At 35.5% G+C, this 25,113-nt stretch overlaps 1 protein-coding gene across 14 annotated transcripts in view; it reads right to left on the bottom strand.

Moving 5' to 3' along the window:
* SGCG (sarcoglycan gamma) overlaps positions 1–25,113 on the bottom strand; it is a 115,401-nt gene that overhangs the window by 27,778 nt on the left and 62,510 nt on the right. For all 14 annotated transcript variants that reach the window (XM_052669149.1, XM_052669098.1, XM_052669138.1 and 11 more), the window contains 2 exons: positions 10,772–10,873; positions 7,485–7,572 (listed from right to left, as the gene is read on the bottom strand). In XM_052669149.1, the coding sequence (XP_052525109.1) occupies positions 7,485–7,572; positions 10,772–10,873 (190 nt within the window). The remainder of the gene's footprint in view (positions 1–7,484; positions 7,573–10,771; positions 10,874–25,113) is intronic.

Here is a 25,113-nt window from a genome sequence, read left to right as displayed (position 1 = left end):
GCCATAAATCTCTGCAAATGGGCACACTGCTAAGCTGTCTTCCTTTCTGTTTTGTCTCCTCACTCCTGATTCCCCTGGCTGGTTTTCCAAAGAAGGAAAGTCTTATGCTTCATGATTCCATTTTGGTATAAAAGCATTTGAAGTACTTCCCTTTTGTTGCTACCAAACCTTTGAGTTCCAGTGCAATATAAATGTAGAAGGATCTTTTATCAAAAACAAGGCCTGCCTGCTAATACTTACTCACAAAGACTTAACATCAAAAAAATTGGTAGTATGTAGGTAAATTCTTCAAAACCAGTTAGCTCTGCCTAGCATTAAGCACTTCTAGTGCATCTTCAGATTTCATGGAAGAAGAGGCTTTCAAGCACTGAGTTTTTCTAATATCAGATCTTTTCTTATTCTCATACCATGTATAACTTTGATAATTTATGGCTGTCACCTGCTCTGTGTGCTTCATTTCCCTCCTACCACCCAGAATCATAGAAGTTTTGAACATAAGACAAAATCCCAAGTGCTTTGGGGTATTGCTATGCAATTGAATTTTTTAGTTGATTATTATATTAAAACACCTTATTTAAAATAAGATCTCATTAAAAGTGCATTAAAAATGTAATACTCCTACAGATTCAGTTCTAGTTCTGTAAGTAATAAAGTACCAATAAATGCAAAGCCATTACATTTAGAGCCATAAAATTAATCAAATTTTCATATGGAATGGTTTGGAAGTGCCTGGTGATCTCTTATTGCAACAAATACATTATTAGAGAGCACATGCAGCATATTGGGTATATACATTTTATCTCCGTATCATATATCTCTTATCACTTTAGAAGCATTTCCTACAAAGGATATAAGCACACCTTACTGCTAGCACTTCTTACACTTTGTTATTCCCTACAGTTGAACAAAAGCCTTTGAAAAGATCTTTGAAAATCTGGTTCTGAATGATCAGTGCAAACACTAATCATATATACAATTGCAACCCAATCTAGTATAATTTAGGTGGCAATATTTCTCCTTCTCAGTATGAGGTAACTGAATGTCTTTATACATCTGAACATTTTCATTGCTCTGTTTAAATATAACGAAAAATAAAAACATGAAATACGTGATTGTAAAATTGATTACTGCATGTAGAAACAATGGCAGGAACAGATTACAGTGTCTTGATTAAAAATATATGATGCCATCATTTCTGTTGTCATTCCTCAGCAAATCCTTGAAGTTTCTTGATAAAGATTATAGTTTAATTCTACGAAGTTCTTTATCCTTTAATACTATTAAAGAATACTTTATCTTCTGCATAATGAATAATTGCATTACCTTTTTTTCCTCCAATTATACTTTTTTTTTAAAAAGAAGCCGTGGGTTAATTTTCATAAGATCAACCCAATATTGTTCTTTAAGATTACTGCCTGTGTACGCCTGCTGGATCTGGGCATAAGACTCAAGGTGAGAGGACCAGTTAAACAGAAGGAGAATGACCCAGCTGCCAAAGCACAGCTGTTTAGTGCCATTATGTGTACTCTAGTATTCACTGATCAGTTTTCAGCATATTATAGATGCCCCTGAGCACCTAAGACGAGGGCTAGGTCTGACCTTGGGTCTGTAAGTTTTCTCAGCCCTTGCAGAGTGCCAGATGAAGACAGAACCATAGACGGATGCAAGTCAGAAAGCACCTGTGGAGTTTGCTTCACCCAACTGCCAATGCACAGCAGGACCAGCTTGGCTGGAAATTAGCTCAGGGTGCTCAGGAGGAATGTTAACACCTCTAAGTAAAGGCTGTCCTTCCTGGGCAACCTGCTCCAGTGCTTAGCCATTTTAATAGTGATGTTTTCCCACACTTATGTCCAGTTATACTTTGTCTGACTGCAGCTATTGCCTCTTGCCACTGTTCAGTTCATTTTTCTGTGTGCAGAGTCTGGCTCCATCTTGCCTTTAGCCCTTCCCTGAGCAGCAGCAGGTAGCAATTAGAAGGCCATCTTCTCTGCAGATTAAAGTAAACATCACCTTCTTCAGCTTCTTATTTTTCATGTGCTCCCAGTCCCTGACCATATTAGTAATGCCCTGTGGGAGTCTCCCCAGTTTGCTGATAGCTGCGCCTTGCTGGAGGAGGTGAAGTAAAACAGTATTCCAGCTGTAACCTCAGGAGGAGGATAATGCAGCCCAGAATGCTATTAGACCTCGTTGCCACAAGGGTACACTGCAGATACATGTTCAACAGTTCGCTGAGGTGGGGGCTTTTTTTCTGCAGAAGGGCTCTAGCAACATTTTTTTTAGCTGCTAACTGCCATCCAGAGTTGAGTCACCTTTAAAAAGAAAGCACTGTTACACTTTATACCAGCGTTTCAGATATACTTAATTATCCAAATTCCATAAAAGATTTTAGTCACAATAAATTTCAGCTATTTATGTTAACCTTTATGAAGTCATCTAGCCTTAAACAGTGCCAATAATTCAATCTTCTTATTACTTTAAAGGAAGAAAGTACCAATTTGTCATATTTAGCATTAACTTCTATCCTGAAATTCTCCCCCAGTGACTTACATTAATGCTTACTATATGATATGAAGCAAAATATGTTGTTTGGGATTGTAAGTTTATTGAAGACAACAAAAGTGGAGGAAGATATAAAGCATTTAATAATTTGATTTTCTTTACCTATTTTGAATTCCTTATTCCCATGAAAATAAAGGAGGTAGGGAAGGAATTACTCAGAGAGTAATTGCTCTCTGACAAAAGCTAGGTATGCACAATCTGGTTCTTTTTCCATATAATAATTCACAAAAACACAATTTCCCAAATGTTAACTTCTTTACAGCACTAAACTGTCTTGACTTACACACAAGTTGTTTTTAATTCTTCAAGACACAAAAGAAGGGACAACACAGGACTCAAATCCCCTTGGACAGGTTAAACTTCCCCTTAACTGTGATGCTTACATATTTAAGCAACTACCTGATTGATTAACTTTTAGATAATTTTAAAGTTTGGTTTAAGTTAGCTTTGCTGACCCTGAAGATCATCACATATTTCGTCATAGAGATTATCACATTTGGGACCCAACAATCCGCTATGTTAAGCACCTTACTGCACACAGGATGTAAACATCCATGAATGGTAACCTTTTTCCAGAAGGGAATATCACTGAAGTCTAGATATTAAACTGGTTGTAATGACTAAATCACTATTTATATAAGTAAGCTTTTGTGGAGAAATACTTAGCTAACTTTCACTTAAATGCACACTGATTAGCACTTAGTATTTTCCATGATTTCTTCTAACATTTTCCAAAATTATAACCATTTAAATACACAGTAGTCTCACAAAAGTTTAAGAGTGTATGCATTTAATATAGAACAGAGACACATCTGTCACAAATTAAAACAGGAAATTAGGAAAAAAATAAGCAGCCACCTGCTATTCTCTAAATTTTGCCTGATCTGAGTCAACTAAGCTTTCCTTTTATATAAAGCTAGAATGTATGCCTTTATATGATCAGATTCATTGGCAGCTAAAAGCATTATACCCGGGAGGTAAAAGTCCCTGCTTTCATCCTCTTGGAACAAATAATGTAAGCTCTTGATCATAGGAAGACTTAATCACCTCAAAAATACTTCAGTGAAGTTTGCAATTTATCTTTCTATTAATTACTCCTACGTTGTATCTTTCCTTCTTATAACCCAGCTGGACAGCAATTAAAGTTGTGCAAATAATAATCTTGCTGCAGTACAAAGATCTTCAAGAAATATTTTCTGGCTTTTATCTTAAAGATAAGAAAGAACTTATTTGGACAAAAATTAAGTTTTTAATGAAAGCCTTCTGGGAAAAGTAAAGAAGGAAAAGCTAAATGATTTTACAATGCTATTAATTAAGTCAAATTTATAAAACTGGCTTCAGGGTTTTCCCTATAAAAACACCATCAAATTCCTCTTCCACACATCATGCTTCATTAACACTGTTTTCTTCCTATTATGTCTCTAATGAAGAAAAATACCATTGCTTGAGAATGAAATATCAAAACGCTTATAAGAAAAACAGTAATGATTTGACATTGGGGAGTAGCAGTTTACAGATGGCAATTAACACCAATGAAAACATATCTTAGGTACTGACAAACATCTGCTTCCTCAGAATGTTGTTCCTGCCTGAAAGAAGAGGGTGGAATGGCTAAGATTGATGTGATGTATCTGAAAAGACTCTCTAGGCAGAATTTTGACTGTAATTCTGTTTTCAGACTGTATAAACCATTTTGAATTTTACCATATTCACATGCTTTCACAGTGGTGCTGATTTCATGTTTTAAAGTGCGTAACAGCTTCATCACATAGTTATCTAAATCAATTCCCTCTAGTTTTAATAATTTAAACTGAACTCATGGCCTGAAGATACTGACATCACTGTTTCTTGGTGCACTATTTGATAGAGCAGATTCTCAGCTACAAAACACTAGTTTTCAACACAATTACCACCATTAGCTGTGCATTTTCATCAGTGATGAACAAAAGCCTTCATGATGCATTCCAAAAAATCTGTACCAGTGGAGGTAACCCACTTTTGCCAAAGCTGTCCACCATGTAACTGGGCTCACATCCACTGCTTGGTCTCCATAACTGTTCAACAAGCTTTGATGAATGTCAGCAGGTGACAGTTTTTCTGTATGAAGGAACTCAGTATTTAGTTGCTATTTATTTGTTTGTTTGTTTGTTTGTTTGTTTTTCTGACAGGCTGTTGAAAGTATTTGCATTCACTGAGGCTTCTGAAAGCAGTGTAATTATGGAACAAAGTCCAAAACATAGCAAAGTATGCAGCATTTATAAAGAGTCACAATGTCCAAATAATTTCTGCTAGAGGTATGCCATGCAGGTAAATTTAGGAGAATGTAAAAGTTTTCAAACAAGTGCTTTAAGGATAAAAGCTGCTCACATTTGAAGTGATTCATGACAGAAACCTTGTTCATTCTAGGATAATACATGTCTATTATTTCCATGTGAAGAATTCCATAGAAACTCTTGAAGATTTGTGTCACATCACTCTTGCGACTTCTACTGAAGACACTATTAAAATCACATTTAATAAGTCTTTAGAATATTGAGTAGATCATCTGAATCACAATCTTCTGTAAGTTAAAAGGTATTTTTGTTATGATTTTACAAGTGATATTAGATTATATTGTCATCTTTGGAATGTTCTCAAACTTATGTATAAAACTGCTTCTCTGTGGTAACTGTTCATACTGACGAGATGAAAGGAGTATTAAGAGGCAATTTCAGTATGCAGGAAATTGTTAAAGGCATTGATTCTTTAGCAAAGGCTTGTGCATATGAATTGAATTAGCTGCACAACTATTTTTCAGAATTCTTATAAGGGAACATCAACTTATCTACAGACACTTTGACTGGCTATGAAGAACAGCTCAAAATATCAAGCTAGTTGTAGATGGTCATTTACTCTGGTAGACTGTTGCTTGCACAAGTCACTGCTGCTTGACCACATCTTTAGATACTGAGATTTCTTTACAGTTATTAACTTTTTATTGGCCATCCAACACTTTTCTATCAGTCTAAAATTAGTATTATTTAATAGTAGTAATATTTGATGTCAGTATTTACAATGGTACCAATTACCCCAGTTATAATTATTTAAGACCAGTTACTAATGAATTTGATGAATAGAATTGCTAGTAAAAAAGAGATTACTTTGACATGAATGAAGTAATATGCAAATACATTTTCAGCACTTTCTTTAGGTATATTTTGATTTTCTCTGGTTGAGTTTTCTACTCTCTAACCTAAATATATACTGTAGCAGCTCTCAAAAGAGCAGGCCAAAGTGATGTCAGAAGTTGCCTGCTTCACTGTTGAACCTGAGATGCTTTAATAGTCAGACTTCCTTTAAGATATTTGAAATGTATGTATTGTAGCTTAAACTCTACTCTTTCCTACTTGTTGTCTAAGCCAAATACAACATGTCTGGACAGCACCAACTATTGGGCATTCCCTTGGGAACAGGTTAAGAGGCAGAAGATCGTAAGTGAAAACAACATGACTTGTACATTACTGAGAATGTGGACAGAAGGATCAAGTAATACAAAGCAGAAAAACAGAATTAAACTATCAGTGAAGAAAGAAAATACTAAATAGAAATGGCACTTGCTATAAAATAAGTCACTCTGTCCAAGACTGCTTCTGTTCAGCAGAAGACGCCCCTCTAAATACCACAATCCCAGTATGAACATATTGACTCTTCCCAGCCTATTGGGTATTCAGCTTGTAAGCCTTCTTTGATTCAGGTATCTCTGGATATCTACTGAGCATCTAGTTTTAATTCTTCAGGTATTTAAGAAAGCACATATCCATGTCTTTTTCATCGTGCACTTTTTTAATGCTCTCAGAAGAAGCTTATGTGGTGACTTAGAAGGGAGAAAGAGGAAATGAAAACAGAAAGGTCTGAAATTAGTTGTTTTCTTTGCAAAGCTTTGTTTTCTAAAGGTATGATTCATACTCAGTGGCCAGCACAATAATAAAAACACCTTTCTTTTCAGTAAAATACATCCTGTATGCTACATTCAGCATTGCAGCTCTCTTTGCTAATTAGAATTATACACTACAGGTGACTATTTCAGACTGCTCACTTAAGGACCTTAATTATAGTACATATCAGTGCCTGTATTTTTTTCCCTGCGTTGCTTCTTAATTCTTCATGCAGAAATATCTCCATGAGAAGTGATGGATCTTCTTCCTACCAGTCGTAAGTCATGTTTTTGGATTGAAATATGGAGGAGCATTATCTCCATAGGGGCATCATTCCCTAATTGCATTGTAAGTATATTAAAATATGGTAACAGAACTGAGTCTGGCAGAAATCAAAGCAGCTTTTTTCACTTTTATGGAAAAGAACCTACTAATGATGGGGTCACACATTTCCCAAGTGCCTACACTCAGGTCATAATATCCACACACATATTTACAGCACAACATTTCTACCAGCAGTTACAGGTAATGCAGGTTGGACACAGCCTGTCAAAAAATTCATCAGGCTTTTGGGTTACTGTATGACAAGATTTTAATAGCAAGTTTTGCAAACTGGGCAGGGATGAAGTTGGACAAATTAGTGTGGTGTTAAATGATCTGCTCTGCAGTCAGCCCTTCCCAAAGGGCACCCTGAGAACTTCTCATCAGGCAGGTTGGGAGCCGTATCTCAGCACAGGAGAATAGCCAGTCCCATGATGTGAATCCACAAGCAGAATGGAGCAGACAAATCATCTGCATATGTTCCATATCACTGAAATTTTGACCATGTGATATGTAAAGTTTTGGTCATGAAGTCACTGTTGTTATTTATTAAGTGGTAATCAGATTATTCAAATATAGCCAAACAATAATTAAAAAAAAAAAAAAAAGAGTCATGTTTAACTTTTTGTATTGTCCAAGATCCTTACAAGTATTTATTAAAATATTTCTAAAAGTAATGATAAGACTTACCCACGTTTAATCTGCCTGTGACTTCTCCATTGGAATTGCGAGCATTCACAGTCACATTGTGAGTAGACTGGAGAAGCAGTGATGAGTCCTAAAGCACGGAGAAAAAACTGTAGATTCAGCAGAATGCTTAGAAAAAGTAAGCAATTCTCAAAACACATAGTCTCATATTCATATTACAACCATCACTGAAAGTGCTTTGCAGTTACAAAACCATCCACAAATGTTATCAAATAATTTGGACAAATATTTTTGATTATTTTAATGATATCAGATTTAAAATAAGAAAGCAATTACAGAGAATGTTTCCAGTGGCCAAAAACTACAATACTGGGCTGATGAACATGAATGCTAACATATTATTTTTTGGAAAAAAAAACTGTTTGAGTATTAAATTTACTACTTTTCCATACACGATTGAGACTTCCTGTAACATCGTGAACATTAGCGACAAAGAGGGTATTAGCAAGCTGCCTGTTTGTGATTTCAAAGGGGGTCCTCATTCCCAAATGAACAGGTGAGTTTCTAACTGCTGGAATATCGTAAACCATAGAGCATCTAGGTTGGAAGAGACCTCTAAGATCATGAAATCCAACAGCCTCTTTCACATGTACGGTGTCTGGCAGTTCTGACTCAAGCCGGCATCTTGAAAGGTGAATCCTTGAATATCACTCCCAAGTCATGTTCCTGTTGTAATCTACTGCCTAGAGCATGAGTTAACCTGATAATTTTGTACACATTTTATGTGAAGTACTTTGCTATAAAAACTTACCCAGTAACACTGGTAAAAGCAATGCATGATTTGGAGTGCAACTTAGATATTTTTATTAAAATGGATGTAGGAAGATAGGCTATCTCAAAAGAAATTACTAAGTGAGCAGGATAAATGAAATGTGCTTTATAAATTGTATCAGATAGCAGTTATAAATCATTATTGTTAGTTCATGAGTTATATCAGCCAACAAAGATCAGGTAAATGTACTACGTTTAAGTACTGATGCTAAATCACCCACAGAGTTGGTCATCTCTGTTAAACTTATCCGACTGCTGTTCATCTAAAAAATGAATTACTCATTTGTGATATTGATTTTAAGTATGAATAAAGTATACTGTAGACCTGCTACTTCCACATGTTGTTGACTAATTAAAATTTAGTAACATATTTCTAAATGCATATCTTTCATCATGCTATGAATATGTATAAGCTAAAATGAAATGGTATTGCCCACAACTCTGTGTTGCCGTAATGAAGGCATAAAGTTGTAATAGGCTCCAGAGATGATGCATAGCAAGTTGATTTTCTGCAACATATTTTCTCAGCACTTTGGAGGCCTCATTAGGTGAGAAAAGCTGTTAGAAAACTGCAAAGAGAAAACACTTAAGGCAAGAGAGAAAGCTGCTATGATAGCCCAATTCTCTAACAGATGAACTTAGTAAAAGAAGCCATAACAAATAAGCAACTTTATGATAATAAATATATAGAGTGACACTCAGGAGAGCAAGCTACAGGCAATTAAGCCTCTCTGGAGGCTTATGCTCAATCGAGTTTAAATGTTTTAAAAACAAGGAAGCAAGCTAACAAGCAAGCAAACAAACAAAATCCTGATGAACGATCAGTTCATAGGGGGCAGAGACATCCAGTAGCCTCCAGGCTATAATTAATACATGCTACTAATGATCACAATGGGTCATTAGACAGCTAAGCATATATTAGATGTTGCCACACCTCTTGCTTTCTATATTTTACTAAATCTACTAAAAGATGGAAGGAATATTAAAAGAGCACAAAGGACATCTGAACATTGCACAACTATTTTTCTGGGCAGAGGAAATGAAGTACTAGCTATGTTGGTTTTAAAAAGTTATGTGTCTTATTGGATAAACAACCTCCGGGGAAATTCATGTAAGCACATAAGCAGTGTTCCCACTGCTTCTGAGACAGAAGAGAACACAATATAAGAAACAAAGTGAAAATACAGATTTAGTAATAGGATCTCTATGTCTAAATGAACTGTTCTTCCTACTGGAAATATTTATTGCAGAAAGAGAGAAAAAAGAAGGCTAAATAGACATAAAGTACATTGGTACCGCTGGAATTTCAGTTATGGAGCATTTCAACCAACTCATTCTAAATTCAGCATTAACCAAGTTATCTGATAAATTTATTTAATTTTTCTCTTGCTGTAGTGATTCCAATGCTTTCCCCTTAGTTTCAGAAGTCTCATACCTGAATGAGACTCATACTATTTCTTTCAATGACCTGATGAGGATAGTTATGTGTCTGATGGAATAAAAGAGTCAAATTTGGCTTTTAATCTCATTGAGGAAGACTTTATTCTGTGAAATATCCCACTGGTTGATTATATTGTTCATAACTGTTTGGTGAGTTTGGATGACAGAAGATATTTCCAAAAAGTATTTCTTTTTGTTGTCAAGAAACCAATATTGCTCTCTCAGAATACCAATATACCTGTGTAAGTTTCAGTATTCACGTAAATAACTCAAAATTAATTCAGGTTCTTTCTTCTTAATCAAAATTAATTACTCCAATTGAAATCTGCCATACTACACTCAGTGTTTTAAAGTCAATCTGCTTAATAAATGCCTTCTTCGACCAAGTACGCTATTCATATTTTCCCCCAATAATACATTTTTCAGTCTATGTAAACAAAATGAAATCTTTCAGTTTAGTTATGTAAATTTTATAAATGTACTTATTTGAAATGTCATACTTCTAATACTGCTGTGCAAGAATTGGCAAAAATTGAGTTTAGTAGAGAAATAATAGTTTTTCCTACGAGATCTTCTGATTTTATAGATATTTGAAGAGTTTTATGAGCTTTTAATGAATGAGTAAACAAAACATGCAGTTTCATGGGGTAGCATGTGTGAAAAATAGTCCCAGTAAAAATAATAAACTTTCTATGCACTTCTAAAATTTTAGCATCACTTGTGTGCATTGACCTTCCTAATTCATTACTGACCACTTTTTAAGCATGTACCTACAAAGTAAAATTTGCAGCAATGTCAGAACAGTAACCCAATGATCATGCTTGTAAAATATTTATCGTATTCTTGTATCGTACATTCAATACAATGTTCACATATTTCTAAAAGACTCTTACAAGCACGGAAAAATGTGTGTATATAGTATGTATTTCATAAAATGTATATATATATTTTTTAGACATTATTTTTTCCTTGACAGGTACCTAGACTTAGCATAAATCCAACTGTTCATTACTGCATTAATTTTATTCCAGCACTATATAGAACAACTATTTGCTTACCACTCGAGAATGGATTTCTTTGGCATAAAGTGGGAATAAGAATTCAGATTCCCCTTCCAGACGAAGGCCTTCTTTTGTAACACGTAGATGTCCCATTCCTGTCTGAGGAGTAGAAGGAACAATTATATGCATTTTAATATTGTTGCTCTATTTATTTATTTCTTTTCTTTTCATAAACTGAACATTTCCAGAGCTCCCTGCCTCAAACCTATAGGTAAAAATACAACTCATTTAAAAAGGTGAGAATTTCTCATTTATTCCTGGTGCGTTTTTCTTTAATGAATTCTAGCTTTCAAGAAACAGTGAAGTAGATATTTTTAAGGAAAAATACAATATTACAGTCATTATCTCAAAAGGAAGTGCTCTTGTACTGCCTGAGCTGAAATATCTTTTGTATCTTCCTTCTAAATATATTGTGAACAATGAAGTTTTACACAAAAAAGCTCAAAACCAAATCGTATGGTCAGTCATAACTCATCATCAATCAGTGGTATACTTCACACAGGATGCAATACTTTTAAGCCTATTGAAAAGACAAAGGGAGATTTTTATTTGCAACTGTTTTCAATAACGACTGTTTTTTTTAAATTCATTTTTCTTTCTCAGATCTGTTTCTTCTCCTCTGACTGTAGGCTAAGGCTCCACCTCTCACACTACTACATTTCTTCCTGTTGCTTGCGAGTTCTTGTACCTTCCTCTTTCTCACCTAATCCCTTCCTCTCAATTTTAGCCCAGTTCCACTTTCTGCCCTTTTCAACCAATTTAAAACTTTTCTCTTTTCTCCACCATTACCACAGAATTGATAACGTGAAAAATGAAGACTTCCAGATATCCCAAGGTATTTAGCTAATTTATAAAGGATTTGCCCCCTGCCCCAACAATGTAAAAACTGGGAAAAATGTTGACAAAAAGTACTTCAGCCTTTACAACTCAGCCACACATAAAATTACTCCAAGTACAAATGGCCTAAATATACAAGAAGTTGGTGGGAGGTCTAGATTAAAACAAAAAATCCCAAAACAATTTCCATTCCAAAACACTTTTCTATTCCAAATATTGTATTTTATTTTATCCATTCCAAATACTTTTTTCTCCATGTAAGGAGAGATAAGGCAATATACGATAGGCCACTTATGATATATCAGTGACCTATTAGATGATTAATTAAAAAATACTGTTTTTCATCCCAAAAATGGCTTTAGAAGACTGTGGTTATTTTCTAGTTTTGCATGTTCTCACTGATGAAGTTAATTATTTCATATGCAAAACATTAAGTAACATAACTAACCATCATTTGGTGAAAAATATTTTGTAATTATTCCTTTATAGGCTTGAAGAGAGATGAACAGAAACAAGCATGGCTCAAACTTTGTAAGGTATGAAATGTTTGTGTTAGTAGTACATTCCACAGAAGAATACAATTGAGATTCCTATTCAGCATGGATTTATTTAAAGAAAGAGGCTTTTAAAATAGCTATTTATGGAACCTGTTATTTAGTTTCAAGTATTTTACTGCTTTGAAATACACGATGTACTGACTTTTCTCAATGGCACTAGATTAAATTTCTAAATTCTAGCCATTGCAAAGCTTTTAAAGAGTAGCTAGTATAAACTAACAGATCTCATGAGACAAAACTGAAATAATATCTATGATGAGCCACCTATGGCTTTTGTAATCAATTCCTAGGCACCACTGAGTGATATAGGGATATGTTTTTTCCAACTTGTAATGCAGAACAGAGATAATTTCAACACTATAAAACACAGAGGTATTAAGACAAACAATTTTGAAAAATGTGATAAGAACATATTAGAATATTTAAAAGAAATAACATTAACAAAAGCCTTTAATTTAATGAACTAAAGGTAGGATCTGATTATCTGCTCTTATCTCATGCCTTTTCACATCAGGTGAAAGGAGATTATAATAAATTTCATAAGGTTTAAACACTGTTGCTTATTTTTCCTGAAATATGAAGAACTAAATATGCAATATTAACACAGAATCATAGTATGATAGAATGGCTTGAGTTGGAAGGGACCTCAAAGATCATCTAATTCCAAACCACTGCAGTGGGAAGGACTGCCAACCACTAGGTCAGACTGTCCAGGAACCCATCAAGCCTGGCTGCCCAGGGATGGGGCAGCCACAGCTTCTCTAGGCAGCCTGTGCCTGTGCCTCACCACATTGAGTAACAAATTTCTTCAAAAACAGCAAACATTTTCTAATGGCTCAGGTATGTCTCTTTTTCACCAGATATTCTACTGAACCATTGTCACAATACTCATGTTCTGAAATATTTGAGTAAGAGCCTCATCACCCATTCTCATCAATTGACCATGGGAAAATTCTATTATTCCCCAGTGATAACAAACAAATTGGAGTTACACGGAATGACAAGAGAGGGATTTAGGATAAACAGCCACCCTAATGCATTGATATCCAATGATTAGTTCCATAAAAAGAAAGAATATAATAGCAACACATGATGTTATTTCAACAACCATTCTGCTTCTCACGTGACGACTTAAGATAAGTCAGTTATTATTTACTGAGTATTGAGACTTCCTTGGTGATAAATAATCTTGCTGGTTTTGATTTCAAAGATTTGATCATGTTCTTATTCAAGTCCTTGAATGAAAATATTTCTATTGACCTGAGGAAAGAGTCCAAAGGTAAGTTAGATGCAGACTTTAACTTTAATGCAGTTATATCATATGAGAGAGAAAAAAAGAGAATGTTTCATTAAACACAGATGTATGGCAAGCCTGGACTTCTGTTATCCTGATGGTGGTGACTGTCAGTACCTGAGTGTGCCAGTCCTGATCTCTAATACACCACTGTGCATATCATCCTGAGACTCTTATGTTGTTTATTTACCCAAAGCTCTCAGCAAAGCACGTACTAAGCTATATAGGAGAATAAAATGGTATCTCTCTGTATACAGTGAGCAGATTTTGCAGTTGCTGCAAGCTTACTGATATGGGAACTGCTAGCAGCTACTAAAACCTTATACAGTAAAGACGCAGTTCAGCATTAATGTTTGCAATGGTGGAATCAGTTATTCATTTCAAAACTGGCAGATACTAACTGAAGTAACAGGATGCCTTCCAGTGCAGTAGAAAACTTTTTTATTGCTTGGAAATGCTCCTGAGTACGTAAAGACTTGTAGAAAGAGAGACAAGTGATTCTATAATAAATGCAAGCTCTGAGAGTATTCAAGCCCCATAAAAGCTCCCAAGAGACCAAAAGTCTCCTTGATTCAGAATCTTGGTCTAGGATATTTGACTGCTATTCAATCAATTACCTCCATAGAGGTACTCCAAGGTGTCTAAAGTAAGTAGCGACTACTACTAACATCTTAGCTAAGGCCATTACACTATGGAGCATTTGCATGGGAAGACCATCTTGGATGGACTGTCATTCTCTTAGACTCTGGAACATGACCAATGTGAAATATTTTTCATCTGAAATCATAGGGAAGCAGCTGTGTGCTCCACAAGGCAAATAGAGATGTCCAGTATGTCCACAAGATGTGGAAAAGTCCTTCCATTTCTTCCAAAGGATAGTAAAGGATTGAGTCCCTCAAGACCAAAAAGATCCAAAAGACTCCTGATGGGCCTGGTGGTATGTCCCTCTTCTGCCAACAGATGTCTGCCTTTACTAAAGTGCAGAAATGACTTAATAAGGTAAATTTGGCTGGATTGGTATGGCTCGCACAAAAAGGACTGTCTTCTCAAAGCATGATGCAGTCACCTTCTCTCACTGAGTTGCTGTCATGGTAGAATCTGTTGCTCTAGCTGATGGTCACTGGTGGGTAAGGAAAGAGCAACTGATGTCCTCTTGGAGTTGTGCAAAGTATTTGATGCTGTCCCACATGACATCCTTATCTCTAAAATGATGAGACATGCATTTGACAGATGTATAAGTTGATGAGTAAGGAATTGCAGAATGGTTGCACTCAAAGGTCTGTGGTCAATAGCTTGATGTCTGGGGAGAGATCAATTATGTGTGGTGTTCCCCATGAGTTGGATGTTGGGACCAACCCTATTTGCATCTTCCTTAGTGACATGGACTGTGGAATTGAGTGCACCCATTTTCCACATTGAGTGGAATTGAGTGGAAGCAAATCTGCAAATAATACCAAGCTGTGTATCTAGTACTCAGCATACTGGAGGGGGAGGATGCCAATCAGAGGGAACTTGACAGGTTCCAGAGGTTCAATGCCTATGTGAACCTCATGTAGCCCAGTGTGCAAGGGTATATGGGTCAGGGCAATCCTAATACATGAATACAGGCTGGAAGATGAGTGGATAAAGAGCAGTCCAGTGGAGAAGGGCTGGGAGGTACTGGTGGAGCAAAACCTTGACGTGAAGCAGCATTGTGCCCTTGCAGCTAGAAAGTCAGAGCTGCATCAAAAGAAGCACGACTAGCAAGGCGAGGGAGGTAATTCTCCGATATCTGCTCTGGTTTGTGAAGACCCACCTGCAGGACTGCATCCACATCTGGGGCCTGAAGGATAATAAAGAAATCGATGTGTTAGAGTGTGTCCAGAGGAGGGTCACAAAGATGATCAAGAGGACTGCAGCACTTCTCCTATGAAGAAAGACAGAGAAACTTGGATTTGTTTAGCTTAGAGAAGTCTTTGGGGTGACATTTATACCCAGCTTTCGATACTGAAGGGGGCTGGAGGAAGTATGGGGAGAGACTCTATCAAGGACTGTAGTACCAGTAGAAAGGTAATGGTTTTAAACTAAAGGAGCATAAATTCATATTAGACATCAGGAAGGAATTCTTCACTATGAGGATGGTGAGACACTGGAACAGGCTGCCTGGAGAAGCTGTGGATGTTCCATCCCTGGAGGTGTTCAAAGTCAGGCTTTGGATAACCTGATCTAGTAGATGTCTCTGCATATTGCTGGGGGTTGGATCTTTAAGGTTCCTTCCAACCCAAAGCATTTTATGATTCTATGACCAAGAAAGTCGCATGTAAAGAGATGCATGTAACTTTGGGAGTATCAAAAGTAGAAACAAGCAATTGTAACTCCAGGGCTCTTGCACTCATAATGACTTGCTCAGCTGAGAATCATGCAGACTATTGCTTAAAGATTCAGAAGAGAATCAACTGTACGTTCAGGATTTATTTTCCAAGCCAATGTAATAATATAGAAATCTCCTATTGAAGGCACGCAGCCTTTAGAAATGAGATGAGGGATAAGGAACTTTCATTCATTCAGTTTATCGTGTTTCTAGACATCTAAATTCAATCAGTAACTTTAACCTGCATTTTCCTTCCAACACACAAACTGATATACATGTATTCACTATATTGCAATAACCACTACTCTAATTGTATCATATCATTACAGCTTCTGCACCTACTCAGTCTGTTACTCTCACACTCTTCTAAGTAAAGGAAAATAAACTTGTGGTCTATCTATCAGTTAAGAGATGTACAAAAAAAAAAAAAAAAAAAAAAAAAAAAAAAAAAAAAAAAGCATGTTTTCCAATTTTGGGAAAAAATCGAATACTGGAAAGAAAAGCACATCCACATTTTCGGATGGCTGAAACAGTAAAATCATTTGTTTTAACACACACTCATCTCAAATTTAAGTATTTCCTGTCTCAGGATTCAGTTCAGCTTCCTGAGTATTCCACATTTTCTGAACAAAAAGTCCACACATACTTTAGTTGCCAATAACAATATTCACTCCAGAGTAGATTAGATGCAGTATTTCCATGCAGGTAAATACTTTTTCTTACTTACTGAATACTTATATTGTATGTTTAGGTCAACCCAGGGAAAGACCTTGGCAAGTTCAAACTGAAACACCGTTTGTTGTGCCCCAAAGGTAGCTCAATTAATGGCTTTATAGATCCAGCTTTCACTGCAGTATTTCTTGCAGCTATTACTATTTAGAGAACTTGCTTTGCAAACAAGAGTGCACTGTTTCATTGAGATAATAGGGCTGTGGGTAGAGATTGTTAAAGAGCAATCTGCAAAAACAGGATTGGTAATGAATCTGATGAAACTCTCTGTTTGACTTACAATATCTATTTTCGTGCTAAGTACGTGCTTGGTATAACAACATTACTGATGCCTCATCTCATTTTCTTTTGCAAGGACTCTGTTTCCTGAGCTCAGATGGAAAAGGTTATCCAACTTTTGTTCTCAGACAATAATGGAACCTTTTCTGTCAAGAATATTGGTCAAATCAGAGCAGTTAGCAACAGCAAGCATTCCTGGTACAGAAGTTAATCCCACCTGAACCACAAAGAGTTGGATAAAGCTTGAAACACAACTTTCAGATGTGCTTAGAATAAGAGCTGGTAATATTCCACAATCTAGAAAAGTAGATGGCCATTCAGAGCTCAAGAATTTTGTAAGGAAATGGCTATGGAAGATGCTGGAAACATTTTTTTTACCTTTGATGAGATTCCTTTTATAAAATACAGTTAATATTTATGATGCAGAGTTTCAAGGTACTTTCAGGTAATTTTCTGTCGTGACATACAGAATAGCAGTCCTTCTGAAATCAATATTTTAACTATAACAAGTACTGCTCAAGAGGAAAAAACCAGCTTCTCAAAACAGCTTCACATCCAGCTTCATTTTCTTTTTTAGCAAGGACCAAGCTCTTTCTCTACTTCAGATTCAAAGCTGGATAATTGCTAATAAAAATCCCATTACATTTGGCATTATATTCTCTGTGACTGGTTTAGTCAACTTTAGAAATACATGCTGCTGTTATGCATATTTATTCAGGAATGGAGTTTGTTATAAATCATCTAATTAATCTGTAATTGTAACATTTACAATCATGCAGCTTAGCCAAAGAAAAGGAATTAGATTTCTCCTATTCGTAAAGCTTGGCAAAAGGATTTTTTTTTTCTGAATAATACATTTCTTGAGTATCTCTGGTGAATAAGGGATATTTGCATGGTGTATGTGATTACAGAGACTCTGGATTTATTCAATAATGTAATCCTATCATTTGTACTAGGGGACAAATCATCTTTGGGTCTCAGCACCTTCTGTAAGTACACAGTGTCAGACATCTCCAGCCTGACAGAATTTGCTGTCTAAATAGTCAGGATGACAAAAATGTGAGATGAGAAAAGGACAAAGACACATCTCTCAAGAAGCCCTGCTGAAGAAGTCTGTGTGAAATGAATGAATTACATATTTTCTCATGCTTTGTCTTCCAGCTATGATGAAGATTTTAAAATTATATACTCATATTAAGTGGTAATGACTGCAATTATAAATAATTAATCTCTAATAACAACCCAACCCATACAGGTATTTTTGATATAAAAATAAAATCACCTTCTATAATGGTTCTCCAATGACATTATTGATAAGAAAATTGCTGTCGTTCCTACAGAGCACAATGGGAATCTACTTCTTTTTCAATTTTCCATACAGTGCATCATAGTAAATCCTGGTGTGGAACTGACAGTAATACTTCCTTTACCATAGTGGCATTAATACAGCTAAATGCTATGAATTAATAACACAATAGCTTAATATGTATATTGTATAAATTAATTATACTATACGTCTAATAAATAATAGTAATGATGAAGAAATTAAGTATGAAGTTGAAAATGATGAGAGCTTTTTGCAATTCTCTTTTAGTTATATTTAGAATTTTTTTCCACAAGTGGTACAAATCCTTGCCCTACTCTGTAGCTATGATCTGATCACACATTTTCAAAGATATGATGCCTTATTTTTTCAATTTTGGATAGAGATGAATTAAGAAAACTTTGAAAAGCACATGAATGTTTTGTACTTGTGAAGCCAACATTTTAAAATAGAAAGTAAAGGGAAAGCTTCATGACATATTTCCCAACACAGTTAATGAGAACTTTGTTTACATCCTAACTCTATATTAATTAAATTATATTTATACATTATTGAATACATTTTCCCTACAACCACATATATAAAGAAATAAATATTTAGAAAAGTGTAGTAAATAGGCACATATGAGGCTATTTTAAGAGTGGAGAAATATGAATTCTCAGAATCATTTTGTTTGAGCAGGCAACGAAGGACAGACCAGCTTTTCAACTGGAAGAAATTTTAAAAGCTATAGAAAAAGAAATTTCTTTCAAATATATGAGAACATTGCAAGATGTACACAGCTTATGTAGAGAGATGTTATCTGTACTAAAAGTGGAGGACAAATAATCAGACTTCGAAAAAATGGATGAAACGGGTAATGTAAATGTTAGTTAATTAATGAAGAACAAGGTGTGAAGATCTCGTACTGAACTTTGAAAAGCCAAGAACATAAAGGTTTTTCATTTATTTCTGTGGGCATGACAGGTAGATTTCTTAAAGCAAGCAAACAAGCAATTGGAAAGCTTGAGTGGAACAAACTGGAGGAGTGGTGGATTTGGGGATTTGTAAAAACAGTAGTAAGGCTACTAGTAAAATCTTTATTACACTCAAAACATCTTCAAAGACATGTAAAGGTATCACGGAAACCACTGTTAAAAAGTGGTTAAAAAGAACTGATAAAAAGAACCACTGTTCTTTTTAATTTGAATCAGGGAAAAATAAATTACAATTTAGCCAAAGGCTACTGTATGATTCTGAAGAATGATACATTCTGTTCTTTGTTTCCTACATACTCATCCTCTTAAAAAAAAAAAAAAAAAAAAAAACACCAAAAAAACACCAAAAAAACCCACCTGTAAATTACAGAGTTTCTATTGAGAATAAGAGAGAGAATCAATGGAATCCCAGAAGTATGGTTCGTTATTAATACTACTGAAATTGTCCCGCAGGCAGATCTCTATAGTTAGGTAAATGGATTTCTAATTCAAACCTTACCAAATGGGAATACTTATGTGGAAAACTGATTGTTAGATAATATCCATTGCTCTTTTCTAATCTTTTGGTGCAAACAGGTCCCAGTCTTGATGGAGGCCCCCCTGTGCCAAGCACTACAGATTCTGATCTGATGGCAGGATTTCGTGCATGAAATCACTTGTATGCAGAGCATAGAAATTTAACAGTTTGTCCAATTTCTCCACCTCACAGCTATTTCAGTATGTTGGGTTTGACACTTTAGGTTGAGTGGAGAGTAGATGTGTGCTGCTACGTGCTTCAATGGCTTTATTCCAATGGAGGTTCTCTGGAAGTCCCTGATCCAATATTTTGTTTTCATCAGTGTCTTCTACCTCAATCATTCTGCATCATCTCTCGTTATTCTGAGAAATGTTACTGTAAATCTTCACTGATTCTGTGAATCTCTGTAACAGTGTTGTTGAGTATATGACTATCTAAAGATACATAAGAAGACTTCAAGAAAGGTAACCTCTGTAACGAAGTCAGCTGACAGAACTAGGAAAAAAAACCCACATATAAAGTTTCATGGACTTATGTCACTCGTGAGCTCCATGAATTCTAAGTGCCATCATTACTATTTCCTACAGCAGAATATCTCCAATTGCTCTTGGGAGCAAATATACACGTAAGAAAAAAGTAGTTGCATATTAGAAGTTACTAATTGCATCATGACACAGCAAAGAAGATATGCCAGGCCAAGAGACCAGAACTTCTGCTATTCCTTTGGCAGAGGGTTTGTCAAAATGTCATTTAAATTTGTAACTTAAAATTAGCAAAGCAGCATCAGCATTTGAAATAAAGCTCTCATGATTTCACTTGCTTGTAAATTTGCACGTACACTAAAATCAGCGTTTTAAAAAACCTTAATCAGTATTATGAATTAATCCAATAATTGTAAACTTAGATTTATTTTTATTTTAGCAACTATTCTTTCATACATTTTACATACTAACGATCTGATTTGTAATATAATTTAGATTAATCAAAACCACAGATCACACTACAGAGAAGTTCAAATTTCTTGGATAACTGATTTTCTGGAGTATGTAGTTCCCACATTTTTTTCAGCTATTATTTTTTCCATAAAACAATTAGATATTCACTATCTGATAAAGACAATGAGAATAACTGTGATCCAGTTGGAGCAAATTATATCTAACTTAATTGAAAAATGGAAAAATAGAACTCTTCAGGATGGTTCAGAGTGGAAACTACAGAATATTGGTGTTCCGATATGAGAAGTCTTCAGTAAAAAATAGGATTAGGATTGGTGAATAATTAAATATTTTTTATTTTACTTGACTATTAAAAATGTAGCATCTTCAAAATGGCAACTAATTCAGTGAAGCATACATTTTTAATGATGAAGTGCATAGGAAAGCTGTACAGGTTCATTAGCAGATGTCTTTTTAGTGAAGGAAAACTCTTGCTGTGAACGACTGTTCTTTATCATACACTTTTATTGCTGTCTAGTCTGGTTTTAAATGTTCCAAATGATTGGTCACCCACAATTTAATAGGACATGCTATTGTACAGTCTAGTAAGTCACGCTGTCAGAGAGTGTTATTTGATTTCCAGTTGAAAAAAATCACCTTTCTTCATCACATTATTAGTTTCATATTTTTCAAATTTCCTTAAGCAATCTTTTCCTTCTTTAGTGCCTGAACTTATAAAGTGGTTAAATAGTTGTTCAAATAATTATTTAATTACATAGTAAGTTAATGTCTTTCAAACTACGACTGCTACTACTCAAAATAGTCATAGACAGTGAGAGTGTGAAATCACAGTAGGCACACCAGAGGAGAATTACTGCATCTTCCAATGTTAAAAATGTTATACAAATGTTATACAAATATATATATAAATATATATACAAATATATATAAAAGGTTGGTGGCCCTGCCTGTGGCAGAGCAGTTAGAACTTGATGATCTTTTGGGTCCCTTCTAAGCCAAACCATTCTATGATTCTATGATCCTGTGATCTAGACCTGTACCGTTATCTACCACCTAATGCATATATAAAGCTAGTTAACTTGCTTGGTATAAAGTTACCTCTTCAATATTTCCTCATACAAATGAATGTAAATAAATTGACATTGCCTTATGGAAAACTTCACAAAATAATTTAAAAGATCAAATTTAATACTTTGTCTACAGGGAATATTAATTGCACATGAGAACTAAAAAAGATTAGCAAAGTGGAAGACCCCTCTCTAGTCAACAAATACAGAGATCTTCCCAATTCCCATTGTCTATGTCAGTATGTCTACCTGAAGCGAAGATACAAGAGCAGGTTAAAATTTAGAATCATAGATCATAGTCGTTTGAGTTGCAAGGAACCTTTAAAGATCATCTGGTTCAAATCCCCTGCAATAAACAGGGCAAGAGCCACGATCAGAATACATCTTGATGAACTGCATCTTGAGTGCTTGGCATCCATATACAGTTGGCTGCTGCCATAAGGTGATCACAGATTGCTGTAAGGCTTAGTATTCGGTCTTGACTTTCTCCTCATTAGCGACCCAGACTCAGATCATGTTTAACATGGATGGCAGAAGAACATTATATTGAGTGCAGATTCAGGTCATGTTTAACTCACAGTGAAGATAAAGCTCTGAAGACCTGTCTGCCTGATTTCATAATTGAATTAACTTGTGGTTTCTGAAAAAGATGTTCTGTTACATTAGAGATGGTGATCCTCTGCTCAGGTGTATTTTTCATACTTGAGTTTGAGAGCAGTATGATAACAATCTATAAATTCAACAGTGATCACTATTAAAGGTGAAGTTCTGAGGAACTGACTAACAATTCTATATGTTACAATGGGGTAGGGCAGCTGAAGATGATTATATTCATGAGAAAATATAAAATCAGCATCATGAGCGTTGTTTTACCTAAGGAATATAAAGATAATGGAAAGTAAAATGTGAAAAGATAAAAAAACAAACAAACAAACAAACAAACAAAAACACCCATCACAGAAATCACAGGTCTGCAGCAATGCAAGCAAAAGATTATAAAAAGATTATAGCTATTAAATCATATCAGTTACTTAACAAACTAAGAAGCCAAATAGTTCTTGTTAATACCTCCTGTTAAGCAGCTAATCTCTATAAAGCTACAAGTATTGTATACAATATTATTCAGATTAGCTCAACACTGTCCAATTTTCCAAACTGTTTCCCAGTCACGCAGCCTTCTGGAGTCAAGTCAACACAGAGCTGGTATGTTGGTCAGTTATTATTCATTAATTATTATTAATATGTAGATATTCATAAAATTTGAGAATCTAATTTCAAGTAATAGACCCTCAAAAGTCTTACTCATTTGTGCAACAGATCTAGACATCTTAATATCCTTGCAATTAAATCTGGCCATCACTGAAAATGATCATCTTAGGAGTAAAGTCTCTAGGGATAAAGAGTGGCAGTGATGACTGTTTACATAAGAACATGTGGTTGCAGAACTTAACTGGGATGTTACTCTTCCAGATTTTAATTCCTCTTTTCCCCGGGAAAATCTGTTCTCATATCTTCTTCCAGAGATCTATATCATCTAACCTAAAGTTTTAGTACATTTAATCTCATGTTTTCATTTTCTAGATTGTTCTTCATATAAATTCATTAAATATTAACTAGAGCAGAAGCTACAACTCAAATCTGTCTCCAAAGTGAGTAACATAATCATCTGATAGTTAAACTGTGCGTTATCTCTAGTCCAATAAAATGCAATGATTCTCTATAAATTAAAAACTTTAATTAGAAAGACTGAAAGATGCCCAGTCCTATAGGCTATACCACAGTAAGGACTTGGAAAAGAGCTAGGAGAGTATAAAATATTCTTACATGTCATATATTCAGTATTTTTCTAGTTAAGCATTTTATGATTTGATAGTGTTTACAAGAATGAACTTTAATCTCATATGACAGCATCTAGTGATGCTTTAAAATTAGCATGTTATAAGCTGAAAGTTAGTGAATCATTTTTTAAAACTACACAATCATTTTTATCAATTAAAATAAACAGCGTGAAAGAGGAAACTAAAATACATTTTCCAGTGAAGCACTTATTTATTGTTCTTCAGAAGCATAAGAAAGGTTAATGGCAACATCAGATAAGACACAAGACAAAACTACTAAAAAAAAATCAGTTTGTAAATATCACTCAAAACAGGAGGGGCACTATTATATGTCTGCTGTAATTAGTGCTAAGTAAAGGTAGATAATCACTTTCCTTGGTCTCTCCCTCTGTCCCTGTTCACACAGCCTGGGACCCGTTGGCTTTGTTGCTATGGTGGTTACTGGCTCACGCTCAGCTTGTGGCCCACCAACCTCCAGGGCTTTTCTCATGGAGCTGCCTCAGGTTGGGACTCATTCTTTCCAAGATCAGAACCTTCTGTTTGCTTTTCCTGAACGTTATAATGTCAGACCATTCCTGTAACCCCTCTAGGCTCCTCTGGACATCACCCCTAGTTCTGAAAGCACTGATTGGAATCTACAACTTGGTGTCATCTGCCAACTTGATGAGTATACATTCTTTTACCTCTTCTAAGTCATGATAAAGATGTTAAATAGGAACAGTCTCAAGATAGATCCTTGCAACATTCATTATAGGCCTCCATGTAGGTTTCCATGTAGAATACAGTGTAGTACTGCATAGGCCTTACTGTGCAGCCAATTTTTTTACCCATCTGGTTGCCCAGCCATCATATGGACAACTAGGACACAAAAACATTGTGGGAGAATGCCAAAAGCCTTGCTGAAGTCACGTAAGGACATCCAGTACCCTCTCCTCACCTATAAACCCAGACATTTTATCACAGACTGTAATGACACTGAATAGTCAGCATTAACCCTAAGTAAATCCATGCTGACTGTCCTCAGTTACCCACTTCTCCTTCATGGACCTTGAAATGTCTTCCAAGCACATGTGCTCCATTATTTTCCAAGGAACTGAAGCGGGACTGAGCAACTTGTAATTCCTCAAACTGCCCTGTTGGCTTTTGTTTTTTGGCAGACAAGTGCAACACTTGCTTTTGCCCAGTCAGCAAACATCTCCCCAGTTTCCTTAACACTTCAAACATGACAGAGAGTGATTTTGCAAGGGATCATACAGTTCTCTCTGAATCCAATTGGACCTTCTGGTCCCACTGAGTTGCGTAGGCCAAGCTCTGAGAGCTAAAGGGGAAGTCCTGGAAGAACTTGGTGAAGACTGAGGTAAAGAAAGCAAGGAATACCTCAGCCTTGTCTGCGTCCATGGTCACTAATTTACCCGTCTCATTTGGTAGTGGACACGCAGTTTACCTATTCAGCCTTCTACTACTAAAGTAAGAAAACAAGCTCTTAATGTCCCTTTTAAGTCTCAACTAAAGCCAAGCTTTGTCTTTGCTGACACAGGAAGCCTGACACATTTCCTTGCCCAGACAACATTTCTATATTTCCTCTTGGGAGCCTGTCCATTCTGTCAGTTCTTC

The sequence above is a fragment of the Tympanuchus pallidicinctus genome, unplaced genomic scaffold, assembly GCF_026119805.1.
Source record: "Tympanuchus pallidicinctus isolate F22 unplaced genomic scaffold, pur_lepc_1.0 scaffold11, whole genome shotgun sequence".
Lineage (NCBI taxonomy): Eukaryota > Metazoa > Chordata > Aves > Galliformes > Phasianidae > Tympanuchus > Tympanuchus pallidicinctus.
Note: the sequence above shows the minus strand (reverse complement) of the source record. Positions and strands in the feature narration are given on the sequence as shown.